Source organism: Poeciliopsis prolifica, unplaced genomic scaffold (genome assembly GCF_027474105.1).
Source record: "Poeciliopsis prolifica strain line A6 unplaced genomic scaffold, Auburn_PproV2 SCAFFOLD154, whole genome shotgun sequence".
Lineage (NCBI taxonomy): Eukaryota > Metazoa > Chordata > Actinopteri > Cyprinodontiformes > Poeciliidae > Poeciliopsis > Poeciliopsis prolifica.
Genome location: NW_026562529.1, coordinates 169,609 through 183,334, shown reverse-complemented (window position 1 = coordinate 183,334; position 13,726 = coordinate 169,609). Strand labels below are relative to the sequence as shown.

General features: G+C 55.6%; 1 protein-coding gene and 1 pseudogene across 1 annotated transcript; one reads left to right on the top strand and one right to left on the bottom strand.

Moving 5' to 3' along the window:
- The first annotated feature begins 78 nt into the window (after positions 1–78).
- Positions 79–5,169, top strand: LOC129356032 (calpain-2 catalytic subunit-like; annotated as a pseudogene).
- Positions 5,170–5,196: 27 nt separating this feature from the next.
- LOC129356038 (alanine--tRNA ligase, mitochondrial-like) lies at positions 5,197–13,670 on the bottom strand. Its single transcript, XM_055025652.1, is given in 24 exon segments — positions 5,197–5,448; positions 5,520–5,633; positions 5,714–5,797; positions 5,881–5,991; positions 6,060–6,185; positions 6,262–6,370; positions 6,443–6,509; positions 6,512–6,545; positions 6,610–6,747; positions 6,820–6,960; positions 8,744–9,093; positions 9,162–9,300; positions 9,440–9,567; positions 9,650–9,758; positions 9,834–9,872; positions 9,945–10,053; positions 10,149–10,294; positions 10,379–10,523; positions 10,598–10,789; positions 10,862–11,007; positions 11,090–11,278; positions 13,357–13,436; positions 13,439–13,482; positions 13,484–13,670. Coding segments are annotated over 24 exon segments (3,024 nt in total). The 5' UTR covers positions 13,600–13,670; the 3' UTR covers positions 5,197–5,280.
- Positions 13,671–13,726: the final 56 nt, after the last annotated feature.

Sequence of the window (13,726 nt, the reverse complement as noted above, 5' to 3'; positions counted from 1 at the left end):
CTGCTGTTCAGGCCGCAGCAATGAGGCGTTTCTTCTTTTGGGAACAGGAAGTCTGCCAGCGCCTTTCACAATAAAAGCATGCGCGCAGCAGAAGCCCTTCTGGGTCGGAACCTCTTGGACTTTTGGTTCGTTCTGGTTGTTCTGTTCAGTTAAATCAGTGTGGACCAGAACCAGAACCTGAACAGAACCACAGCGGTCAGTTTTGGATTTCAAAATAAGAGGAGAGAGCTTCTGCGGTCCGGTCCGGTCCACAGGCAGGTTCTGGATCTGATGAGGTTCTGATAAACCCAGGAGAACTAACAGAACCCATCCTGCAGCAGAACCTGGTCCAGTCATACTCTGGATCCTTCAGAACCTTTGGGGAGTTCTGCGGGTCAAACCGGGCCTGATGGAAACACGAACCCCACCGTGGTTCTTCTCGACCCGGTTGGACTGTGCCAGAACCTCTTCCTACCGGTAACAGTTTGGTTCCGGATCCAATTGGACCTGCCGAGACTAGAGGAACTCCAGACCCGGTTCTGGAACCGGACCTGGACCCCGGTTCTGGATCCAGACCCGGTTCTGCTGCTGACTTCCTGGTCTCTCTGTTGCAGGATCTGACGTCGCAGCCGGAGTTCATCGTTTCCGGAGCCTCCAGAACCGACATCTGCCAGGGCGCTCTGGGTGAGAACCGCAGCCTTTCCAGAACCAGGCGGACCGGGAAGACCGGTTCTACTGGGACCGGCTCCAAAACAAACCAACCAGCCGTTGATTCCTGAGGGATCGGCGCCGCCGTCAAAGGAAGACGCTCCTCTCTGTTGAAGTCAGAGTTCTGGTTCTGGGCGGTACCATTCTCCCTGGAATCAGCTCTGGTCCAGGGAGAACCGGGCCTCTGCAACGGTCTGGACCCGACCTTCTGGACCCGACCTTCTGGACCCGACCTTCTGGACCCGACCTTCAGTCTGCAGCAGCTGAACGTTGTTTCCTCGGCGTGAAGCCAGTTAAAGCTTTTAAAACCCCTCAGTAAAATCTAAATGCCCGGTCCGGTCTGTGCCGGTCCGGGTCGGTCTGGGTTGGTCCGGTCTGAGCCGGTCCGGGTCGGTCAGGTCCGGTCCGGTTAGGGATCCAGTGGATCCAACATCATGTGATCCGTTGGTCATGAGTTGCTGCTTTATGTTGTCAGTGGAGGGAAAATGGAAGCAAAGAATCTGAGAAGTTTTGATTTAGTCAAGATGACCAGGTCAAAGGTCACATTTCTGCTGAGTCCAGCAGGACAAAAGGGTTCAGAAAGAGGCTCAGCTTGTTCTCTCTCACAGTTTGGAACATTTTGGTTCAGTTGACACGAACAGATTTCCTGCTTCACTTCCTAAAGATGCAAAATGGAAATTTATAAACATAAATTTGTTGCCCCCTCAGGGCCTTGTTGCCCCCTGAGGGCTTGTTGCCCCCTCAGGGCCTTGTTGCCCCCTGAGGGCTTGTTGCCCCCTCAGGGCCTTGTTGCCCCCCTCAGGCCTTGTTGCCCCCTCAGGGCAGAGCTTCAGGGACGGAGACTACGCCGGATCTTCCACTTCCAGGTAGGACGGGGCAGAGGACGTCTTTCTGCCCGTGTCCTAACCCTAACCCACCGACGGTTCTGGTCCTGTCTGTCCTCAGTTCTGGCAGTTTGGGGAGCGGGTGGACGTGGTGATTGACGACCGGCTGCCGACCCGAGACGGAGAACTGCTGTTCGTCCATTCGGCTGAAGGACGAGGGTTCTGGAGCGCGCTGCTGGAGAAGGCCTACGCCAAGTAAGAACTCATCAGAACCTGAGCTGGTCTGAGACCATATGACCCCACTGTGACCCCACCATGTGACCCCACCATGTGACCCCACCATGTGACCCCCACCATGTGACCCCCACCATGTGACCCCGCCATGTGACCCCCACCATGTGACCCCACCATGTGACCCCCACCATGTGACCCAATGTGACCCCACCATGTGACCCCCACCATGTGACCCCCACCATGTGACCCCACCATGTGACCCCCACCATGTGACCCCCACCATGTGACCCCCACCATGTGACCCCACCATGTGACCCCACCATGTGACCCCCACCATGTGACCCCCACCATGTGACCCAATGTGACCCCACCATGTGACCCAATGTGACCCCCACCATGTGACCCCCACCATGTGACCCAATGTGACCCCACCATGTGACCCCCACCATGTGACCCAATGTGACCCCACCATGTGACCCAATGTGACCCACCATGTGACCCCACCATGTGACCCCCACCATGTGACCCCCACCATGTGACCCCACCATGTGACCCCCACCATGTGACCCCACCATGTGACCCCACCATGTGACCCCACCATGTGACCTCCCAGGTTAAACGACTGCTAGAGGCTCTCTCTGGGGGAAGCACCACTGAAGGCTTTGAGAATTTTACCGGCGGCATCGCTGAGGTCCATGAGCTGACCCGACCCGCGCCGCACCTGTTCTACATCATCCTGAAAGCTCTGAGCCGAGGGTCGCTGATGGGCTGCTCCATCGACGTGAGTGACCCACCTGTCTGACGGGGTCTGGTCAGGTGACCCACCTGTCTGACGGGTCTGGTCAGGTGACCCACCTGTCTGACGGGGTCTGGTCAGGTGACCCACCTGTCTGTCAGACTGATCGTCAGACCCGGTTCTGTTTCAGATCACCAGCTCGGCCGACTCTGAAGCCGTCACCTCCCAGAAGCTGGTCAAAGGCCACGCCTACTCTGTGACAGGTGCAGCCCAGGTGAGGACCTGGCCACTTCAACCCCGCCCCGGCCGGGTGCCCAGGTGAGTAACTCTGCTTGTGATTGGCTGCAGGTGGAGTACCAGGGCGACATGGAGAAGCTGATCCGGATCCGGAACCCCTGGGGTCAGGTGGAGTGGACCGGCGCCTGGAGTGACAAGTAATTCAACCCGAACTTCTACACCTGCCTTCTACACCTGTGCACCAGGTGTAGAAGGTTCTGATGGTCCGAGGTTCTGATGGTCTCGATCCGACATCGCTGTGGCGCCGCATCAGCGATGAGGACAGAGAGCGTCTGAGCCGTCGCTCAGAGGACGGCGAGTTCTGGTAGAACTTCGCTGGACTGGATTGTCGGTCCAGAGAGACTAGTGGTGGAACCGGACAAAGTTTCACCTCAGATCGATCCTGGTTCCATCAGCGCCGGGCTTCAAACACTCTTCTTCTTCTGTTGCAGGTCCCTGATGAGGTAGGAAGGTTAACGCCGTCCCCCAGCTGGACACCCTGGTGGGTTTTCCTTGACTCCATTGTCTCTGTCAGTTCTCCGGTCAGAGGAACGTCCACCTGGACAGGAACTTCTTCCTGCGCCACGCCTCCGCCGCTCGCCCAGAAACCTTCATCAACCTGCGGGAGGTCTGCAGCCGCTTCGTCCTGCCTCCGGGGGAGTACCTCATCATCCCGTCCACCTTCCAGCCCAACGAGGACGGAGACTTCTGCGTCCGGGTCTTCTCCGAGAAACAAGCAGACTTCCAGTAGGTTTCCTGGAGTGTGCAGCACCTGCCAGTCGCCTGCGGGTCCCCGGCCATTCGGGGCGTGGCTAATGCGGTTGCTTTTCCCCTGCAGAGTGCTGGAGGACCCGGTGGAGTCGCGGGTGGAGAAGGTGAGTGTTTTGACCCGGTTTGCTCGGTTCAATGGGTCGAAACGTGGCGGCCGATCTAAGCTCTGCTTTGACGCAGATCAAAATCGACGACGTGGACGAGCGATTCAGGCGTCTGTTTGGACAGCTGGCGGGACAGGTGAGCCGGGGTCCGGTCCAACTGATGACTGTCCCTGCAGGACTGTGAGATCTCCGCCTTCGAGCTGCAGAGGATCCTCAACAAGGTGGTGACCAAACGTAAGGAAGCCCTCCGGGGCCTGTGGCTCCGCCCCCTTCTCTGTCTCGCCTGCAGTCGCTGCTGAGGGTTTAGCCGCCGCTCTGTTCTCCACAGGTTCCGACATCCGGACCAGCGGCTTCAGCCTGGACACCTGCCGCAACACGGTCAACCTGCTGGACGTATCCTTCAAAATAGGGGCGGTCACAGGGCTCTTATTGTGAAAGCATTGAGGATACAGGAACCAGTTCAGGGAGGTTGATGGTTGCACTGGGAGGTGGTGGTTTCCATGGTTTCCGTTCTGAGCGGATCCTGAACCGGGCCACAGAAGGACGGCAGCGGGAAACTGGGTCTGGTTGAGTTCAAGATCCTGTGGACCAACATTGAGAACTTCCTGGTGAGTGGACGGTTGGTTGGTGACCTCTGACTCTTGACCCCACACTCATTTGTCACCTTTGGGTTCCAGAAAATCTACCGGACCCGAGACGCGGATAATTCTGGGACCATGAGCTCGGCTGAGATGCGGACGGCGGTGGACGAAGCGGGTGAGTCCTCCCGGGTTCTGGTTCCGCTTGGGTCCGGCTCCATTGGGCCAGAGGCAGAACCGGGTTCTGATACCGTCGCTCTGTGTTCAGGTTTCAGCCTCAACAGTCCATTGCATCAGGTTCTGGTGGCCCGCTACAGCGAACCGGACCTCACCGTCGACTTTAATAACTTTGTGAGCTGCTTGGTGCGGCTGGAGACCATGTTCGGTAAGTTCTGACCCGGCGCCGGCCAGATGGGCCGAACACATCCCGACCCAGTCCTCATCCTGTCCCGTCTCCGTCCTCAGAGGAGTTCGCCGGACTGGACAAGGACGGGTCCGGAACCGTGGAGCTCGGCCTGACGGAGGTACCGGTCTGGTTCTGAATGTGTCTGTGGTCCAGTTTCTCTGACAGGAAGCGGGTCGGAACCGAACCGGCTCAGAGAGCGTGTTACCTTCACCGGCCTGATGGTGGCGCCCCTCCTTTCAGCCAGCCCAGCAGCATGTGGGGAGGGGGCGGTACATATGTGCCCCCAGAAGGAATACGGAGGCCCAAAACGGCCAAAACTCAAAGAAACCTAATAATTAATCTGACATTGGATGATATTTGGTGTGAAGCTTTTATTTTGAAAGTGCTCCGGTTCTGATGTAACACGTTTGTTTCCTGCAGTGGCTCAACGCGTCTCTGCTCTGAAGAACGGCCGGTTCTGTTTCCGACCCGGTTCTGGTTCCGACCCGGTTCTGGTTCCGACCCGGACGGCAGCAGATGTTCTGGTTTATTTTGGTGTTTATTTGTAAACAAACTGATGTAATCAATAAATGAGTCAAAACTCAGTTCTGATTTTATTTCTTCTAAAACAAAGAAATCTCTGGGTCCAATCACAGCGCGCCTCCTGGGGGAGGAGCCTGTGACATCATCGCCCCACCTTGCTGCGGGCGAAGTCTTCGGCAAACATCAGGGCCTCTGTGATGTCACTGCTGCTTCCGGTTCCCTTGGCGACCAGCGCTGATCCCCCGGCACTCCCCCCCAAGCGGCGGCAAACGGCCACCGCCCAATCAGAGGCGGCGAGGGCCGGCGAGTCCTGAGGAGGAGGAGCACAGCCAATCAGAGGCGGGCGGTTACGGCCCCGCCCCCAATGATGTCAGCAGTTACCTTGGGAACCTGACAGGCACAGAAAACCTTCCCAGAATGCCTCTGGTGAGCGAGCAGCATCACGTGACTGAGGGGGGCGGCGGTGCTCAGCTGGTTGACGGTCTTCATCAGAACCTGGAACAGAACCAGAACCGATCCAGAACCACAACCAGGCCTGGTCCCGGTCGGGTCAGGAAGCCGTCGGTTCTACTCACCGACGGCGAGTCCGTCTCCACGCCGTCCACCAGCAGCTCCGTTGGTCCGCGCCGCCGCAGCAGCGCCGCCGCCTTCTCCGCAGCCTGAGCAAAGGATGATGGGACGGCGTGAGCGGCGGGCGTCTCCGGGCGTCTCCGGGCGCCGCCCCGTCCAGGCGCGTTCTCACCTGCTGAGCCTCCAGCTTCCTGATGGCGGTGCCGATGGAGCGCAGCGCGGCCCGCAGCCGGACCTGCAGTTCCCGGCGCTGCCACTGGGGGATGGGCGTGTTGTCCACAGCCTGTCAGACACAGCTCAGGGTTAAACTGTCGCCTCGGTGCCGCACTGCATCATGGGAAGGACACCTACGTCAGACAGGGTGCTGGCCTCCTTGGAGAACTGGAGGGCGGAGCCTAGGCTGGAGGGGGCGGAGCCTGACAGTCTGGCTGACAGAGAGTCCACTTCCTGGGACAACGCCCGTCCCATGTCCCTCGCCTGCAGAGACCAACGGAACCGGTTCGGTCCAGTCGCACAGGATCTGAGCTCGATTCCATTAGCTGAGCTGTCTCACCTGGACGGCGTCCTGACCCGTTACCGCGACGATGCGACTGATCCCCTTCACCTGCTGCTTCTCGGAGACGATCACCAGGTCCTGGATGGATCCGGTCTGCAGCAGGTGGCTGGAAGAGACACCGAGGTTCAGCTGGGACGGTTGGGGTGGGGCGGGCGGGGACAGGTGTGTTCCGTCTTACGTCCCGCAGCACAGCTCCACGGACGTCTCTCTGTCCGTCCTGCCGTCCAGCAGCTCGGAGACGGGACGCCCAGCGACACCACGCGGACCGGGTCCGGATACACCTGCAGGGGGCGCAGCGTCAGAACCCGGGACGGCTGGTGAGACCGGGACAACGTCTCCGCTCACCTCGTCCACCGTCCTCAGGCCGTGGATGGCGCCGGCGAGCCGCAGAGGAACCTCCAGGGTGTGGACGTCCTGATTGGCCGAGATGACGTCGCCAACGCACCTGTCCACCTGCTGCAGCTGGGCGGAGCTGAGCGAACCCTGAGGAAAAGCAACAGAACCCTCAGAACCGGCAGACGCGGTCGGCGGGCCGGCCGGCCGTCGGGTCAGAACCTTTATGCTGAAGTCGAAGCGCAGGCGGTCCGCCGAGATGTGAGAGCCTCTCTGCTGGACCGACCGACCCAGAACCGACCGCAGGGCAAAGTTCAGGACGTGGGTCGCCGTGTGCTTAGCCATGCAGGACAGCCGGTGGGCCTGGGGACAGGACCGGAACCAGAACCGGACCGGGTCGGAGAAAACAGAGTATTACAGAGGACTGAGACACCGAACCAAACCAGAGCAGAACCAGAGCAGAACCAGAGCAGAACCAGGACGGGTTGATACCAGGATCAGCCTCCTGGCATTTTGTGAAGGTTGTTGGCTGTCAGCAGCAGTTCTGGTTCTGGTCGGTCTGACCAGGGTAAACACAAACATGCTATGCTAACAGCACGCTATGCTAACAGCATGCTATTCTAACAGCATGCTATGCTAACAGCATGCTATGCTAACAGCATGCTATTCTAACAGTATGCTATTCTAACAGTATGCTATGCTAACCGTATACTATGCTAGCAGCATGCTATGCTAGCAGAATGCTGCTGTAACAGGAAATCAGCAGTGGGTCTCTGCTGATGATTCATTCAGACGTTTGTTGAACTTTGACCTTAATGAGTTAGAATCAGTTTTATTCGTCCATCGGTTTTTTCGGTAGAACCGGTTTACTTTAGAGAAGGTGAAGGTCGTTTCTTATTATCTGGCTTCTCTAACTTTAGCTTTTCATTTTGGATACTTATTTATGATCAAAAGTATTTTATTTCTTTTGGTTTTGTTTAGTGAAGAAAAGTTTTATTTTCTTTGCTTTATTCACCAGGGATTTTTGTGTGAGTGTTTTCGTTGGTGATATATTAGTTATATTTGTGTTTTCCTTATTCTTCCTCCCCAAGCAGCCCAACTTTATTCATACCGGCTTCATTTCTACTGTTTTTCAGCTAAAAGGTTTTTATGGATCCTCAGAACAACGCAGAGCGACGGCTTGTTTTTATTTTAGTTTATTTTTGTGGCGACTTGATGCATATCAGAAACTTTATCTGGGTGGAGTCAATAAGTTGCCTCTCAGGGATCAGAGACCCGAAGAGACCCGTCCCACGGAGAGACCCGTCCCACGAAGAGACCCGTCCCACGAAGAGACCCGTCCCACGAAGCCCAGTTCAACCAGAACATGAGCTGATCATTAAAACCCAATGGAAGCTGCTGAACCTCCACAGACTGAACCTCCACAGACTGAACCTCCACAGACTGAACCTCCACAGACTGAACCTCCACAGACTGAACCTCCACAGACTGAACCTCCACAGACTGAACCTCCACAGACTGAACCTCCACAGACTGAACCTCCACAGAGTGAACCTCCACAGAGTGAACCTCCACAGACTGAACCTCCACAGAGACGCGGCGAGCAGCAGGTGGTCATGCCGGGCCGGTCCAATGCTGAAGAACAATCTGACTTTGGGCCGATCAGAACCACGGATGGAGTGAATCTGGGACAGGGGCCCGCTTTAATTGGCAACGTTTAAAAGCAGTGGGAGATAATTGGAGTTTACTAAGACGCATCACTGAACAGCTAAAAGTCAAAGATCAAACTCAGAGCAGCACTTTGTTGCTATGGTAACAAAACAAAACTATGAAGATTCATCTTTGAACTTTAAACTTGACAGCTCCTTAAAATCTTTACATTTAAATGTTAAACAATTTAAGATCTTTGAATTGATCTAGTATATAGGTCATCAATTTACTTGATCGTTTTGCAGAAATAAATGTAACATTGACAGAGGACACACTCCTCCACCTACACACTCATTCCTGTTTACTGCACTTTTACTGAACTTCATTTTAGAAACATTTAACTTTTTTCAGTTTTTATTCCTTTCAAAATAAAGTGACGCTCTCCACGGGTATAAAAGAGGCGGAGCTTCCTGTGGCATTCTGGTTCTGTTGGTACCTGATCCAGGTGCAGCTCCACCTGGTCTCCAGTTCTCAGGTGGTCCGGAACCGTCACCTGGTGGACGACATACCCTCCGGTCCGGTTCACCGCCTCCACTGAGAACAGAACCTCCTGGGGGGCAGAACACCCGGAGTCGCCTGGAGACTCGCCGGGCGTTTCCCATGATGCTCGGCTCACCCGCAGGCCGTCCAGCGTCAGGTATCCGCGGTCGTGCGACTGGCCGCCCTGCTCCGAGTAGAAGCAGGTCCGGTCCAGAATCACTCCGCATCGCTGACCCGGGCCGACTTCCGGAACCAGCGCCCGGCCGTCGTACAGAGCCAGGACCGTCGCTCGGCATGCTGGGAACACTGGAGGAGAGTAAGGAGTTATGACGCGGGCCGATCGCAGGCTGCGTACCCGTGCGGGCGGCGCCCACCGTATCGGCCGTTCTCCAGGTGGTACCGGTACTTGGGGCCGTCGTCGGTGTGAGGAACGCCGGCGCGCTGCAGCGCCGCCAGGCTCAGCACGTCCAGCAGGAGGCGGGGTCGTGCGTCCGCCTGCTGCTCCGCCCGAATCTGGGCAGGTGACATCACCGCTGACATCAGCTCCTTCACAATAAAAGCTCCCATGTGGAAGCCAAACAACCACAGTGATGCTGGAAGCGTCAGTCTGACCTCTGACCTACAGAGGACCAGCATCCTGGGCGTCCCTCACCTTCTGGTCGTGGGACACGAGGCGGTCCAGCTCCTGGCGGTCCACCTGGACGCCGCGTTCCTCCAGCATCAGGTCCACCAGGTCCAGAGGGAAGCCCAGGTCTCGGTGCAGCGACCAGGCCACCGCCGCTGCAGACGGGCAGCAGGAAGTTAGCTCACCTGGAGACCCGCACCTGCAGATCCCCACGCGGGCGCGGCGGGCGCGGCGTACCGGGGAAGGGGCCGCCGTCCGTCTGGACGCAGGTCCTCTGGATCAGCCGGCTGCCACGCTGCAGGGAAGACAGGAAGTGACCCTCGTTCTCATCGATGATGTCAGCGATCTGAAACAGACGCCGCCGCTGGTGACCACTTCCTGTGACATCATTCATGTGCTGCTCCTGTGGACCAACACTCACCCGGTCCGCTTCCCTGGACAGCTCCGGAAACGCGTCGCCCTGCCGGAAGAGGTCAAAGGTCAATGAAAGCCGCGGTTGCCAGCCAGAGGGATGATGGGAAATGTATTGTACCAGAGTCTGAGCCACGGTGGGCACCAGGCTGGCCAGCGAACCCGGCGGAGCCTGCAGAACCTCGGCACAGAACCGGACCGCCCGCCTCAGGATCCTCCTCAGCACCAACCTGGACCGAACAAACGGGTCAGCGTGACGCCACGGCGGCGCCGGGCGACGGGCCGCCGGGCGACGGCGCTGCCGGGCCACAGGCCGCACACTCACTCGGCGCCAGACATCCCAGGATGCACTCCGTCGGCGATGCAAACCGCCAGGGTCCGGACGTGATCGGCCACGACCCGGTAGGCCCGGTCCACCTGGGCGTCCGGCGCCTCGCCCATCCTGCCGCCGTAAGGCCCCGCCCTCGACCGCTGCGAACACAGAGAGGTTGCTATGACGTCCGGCTGGTGGCCCCGACAGCGGGCTGGTCGCCGTGGCGACGGGCCGCCACTCGCCTGCTGGATGGCGTCCAGGAGCGGCGTGAACAGATCCGTGTCGTAGTTGGAGCGCTTCCCCTGCAGAACGGCGACCAGTCGCTCCAGTCCCATCCCAGTATCCACGCTGAACTGGGGCAGCAGCCGCAGGCTCTGGTCCGCCTCCCTGAGGCAGACTGGGACCAGTTAACGGGTCTGAGCCGGTTCAGCTGGTGTGAGGGCGTGTGCTGGAAGCCAGACCTGTTGTACTGGATGAAGACCAGGTTCCAGATCTCCACCAGCTCCGGTCCGCCGGCGTTGACCAGCGCCGCCGCCTGGCGCCCGCCCACGTGGTCATAGTGGATCTCGGTGCAGGGGCCGCAGGGGCCCGTGTCCCCCATCTCCCAGAAGTTGTGCTTCAGACCGAACGGCAGCACGCGCGACGCAGGAACCCTGCGAAGAACAGAACCGGATCAGAACCGCATCACGTGGCCCAGAACCGGCAGCGGTCCCGCTTAGACCTACCCCAGGTCCAGCCAGACGTCCCGGGTCTCCCGGTCCGCCGGCAGGCCGGAGCCGGCGTCTCCTCCAAAGTACGAGACGTACAGTCTGTCTGCCGGTATCCCATAATGCTCGGTGAGGAGACTCCACGCCATGCGGCAAGCCTCTTCCTGTCACACACACAGACTCGCTGAAGCCCCGCCCGCTCTGCTGCGGAAGCCCCGCCCACTCTGCTGCGGAAGCCCCGCCCACCTTGAAGTAGTCCCCGAAGGACCAGCTGCCCAGCATCTCGAAGAAGGTGTGGTGCGTCCCGTCGCGCCCCACGTCCTCCAGGTCGTTGTGCTTCCCTCCAGCCCGCACGCAGCGCTGGCTGTTGGCCACGCGGCGCCACAGCGCCATCTGGCTGCGGGGATCCACGGTGCCCAGCAGCACCGGCTTGAACTGAATCAGAACCAGAACCAGAAACATTTAGGACTGGAGCAGAACCAGACTGCGGTAAAGATAGCCCGCACTCGATTTTCACGAGCGCCACTTCACAGGACATTTATAACTCCTTTCAGAATAAAAGCGCACATCCGGTTCATGTTTCATCTACTGCAAGTACTGTAGACTTCCTGCAGCTTCACGGTTAGACATTATATTTGGGCAGTTGCAAAAGGAAATGATGTATCTGAAAATAAATTCAAATATATTGTATGAAAAATAATGCTGTAAAAATAAATGTATATGATTTATACATATATTTCTAGTGACTTCTCTCACTTCTGGGTGACAGAGGAACAGCTCCAGAACAAAACCAGCAAATGTCAACCACGTCTGATGTTTAATTTCAAAATAAAAGTCTATTAAAATAAGACGTTTTTACTTTTTTCCCCAGGTTGCCGACAAAGTCACTCGAAAGAAAGAGTTTTTCAGGAATAGTCACGAAAGCCTAGGGGTGAAGTAAAAACGTAATATTTTAACTGGCTTTTATTTTGAAATTAAACATGTGGATGCCATTTCCTGGTTGTCTTTCTGCCACTCAGAGTTTTCATTTCTTTTAGCACCTGCATAAATACAGACTAAACCTGCAACAGATGAAACATGAACCGGATGTGCGCTTTTATTGTGAAAGCACGTAACTGGGGGTACCGTAATGTTTTGAGCTGTTGCGCACGTGAAAGTCGTGTGCCGGCTTTGCGTAGAGTCGGCTCGCTTTACCGCAGGTGAACCACCTGAGTGAAGTTGTCCCCCCACCTTCTTCAAATCAGACAAAATTGGTGTCAATCAACTCGGCTGCGTTTGTGCTGGTTTGTGCAGGATTTTTTAAAATTTATACTGGTATTACAAATTATAACACTATAAACTATTATTAGTTCTATAAATAATAAAGTCATCAAAGGTCAACCAGCTCCCCTACCTTGTCAAGGCAGTCAAACTATCAAGGTCTGTGTAAGACATCATATTGCTGTCTTACACCATACTGTACTGAAACAGTTTTTGGAAAATGTGTAAAAATACATTGCTTTTGTGAATCTTACATGCTGCAGGCCCAAGTGGACAAACTTACGTTGATGCACTGCTATGAAGTATTGAAAAGAAGTGCTGAAGATTGCTGTTGATAATAATATTGACCTCAAAAAGGCTGAGTAGATGCTAAGCACATGTTCTGTTTTTATTTTTTGTATTTCAAAAGTACAGTTTGTTTAATCGCACCTCTAGTGATGAGAAGCTAAGATACAGGTCACCGAGATTGTTTTGGGAGGTGATGTACCAACCTGTTCATTTTAGATGAGACCTTATTTGCATTGAATTTCGTCCATGTTAAAATTAAATTTTTTATGTTCATTTGTTAGCAACTCGCACGGCAATTTAAAATAAATTGACAGTTTCAGCATCAACAGATGTTCATTGACCTTTGATGACCTCTAGACACTTTTATTTTAATATCTTTAAAATGATAGCTGCACAAATGAACATTTTTGCTGAACAAATGTAGTCAAGTAAATTAACACCCATTTTACCTAATTTGAAGAAGTTAGGGGAGCTGCTTGACCTTTGATGACTTTATTATTTATAGAACTAATAATAGTTCATAGTGCTATAATTTGTAATACCAGTATACATTAAAAAAAATTCCTGCACAAACCAGCACAAACGCAGCCGAGTTGACTGACCAATTTTGTCTGATTTGAAGAAGGTGGGGGGACAACTTCACCCAGGTAGCAGAACCAGGTCCAGTTAGTTAAAAATGTTCTTCATCACAACCAGAACCACTAGAACTGTTAGTTATGATCCTGGGGTGTTATCAGCCGGTTCTGGTTCTTTGGGCCTGATTCTCTCCAGATTCTGGATGAATCCCTGCTGAACTGGACCAGAACCAGAACCATCTATCCCTGAACCAAACTGGACCGATCGAAACCAATAAGGTTATTTTCTGGTATTATTTCTTATATTTGGTTTTGATGTCCCTGACCCAGCAGAACTGTGTCAGACTGAACCGAACCGAACCGGACCAAAACACGTAGAACCAGGCTGACCTGGTTCATTCCAGCGTTCACGAACAGCAGGCTGGGATCTCCTCTGGGCCGAACCGGAGCGGACGGAACCAGCAGATGTTGTGTTGATCCCGGAAGAAGTCCAGAAAGGTTCGCCGGACCTGCGCGGGGCAGGCCGCTGAAGGAGCGGCCCGAGGCGGCGGGCAGCCGCCACAGCCTCCGGAGCAGCAGCCGCATCATCTGGGTCACAGCGACACCGAACCGGACCGAACCGGGCCGAACCATGGCGAACCAGAACCTCGCACAGCCTCAAGGACTACAGGTGGTTCCCGGCGCAGGCGCAATGCACCACTGTTCGAACGCTGCGTCTTCTTCTTCTACAGCGTTTTCTGGCCATTTACAAACTTTGTGT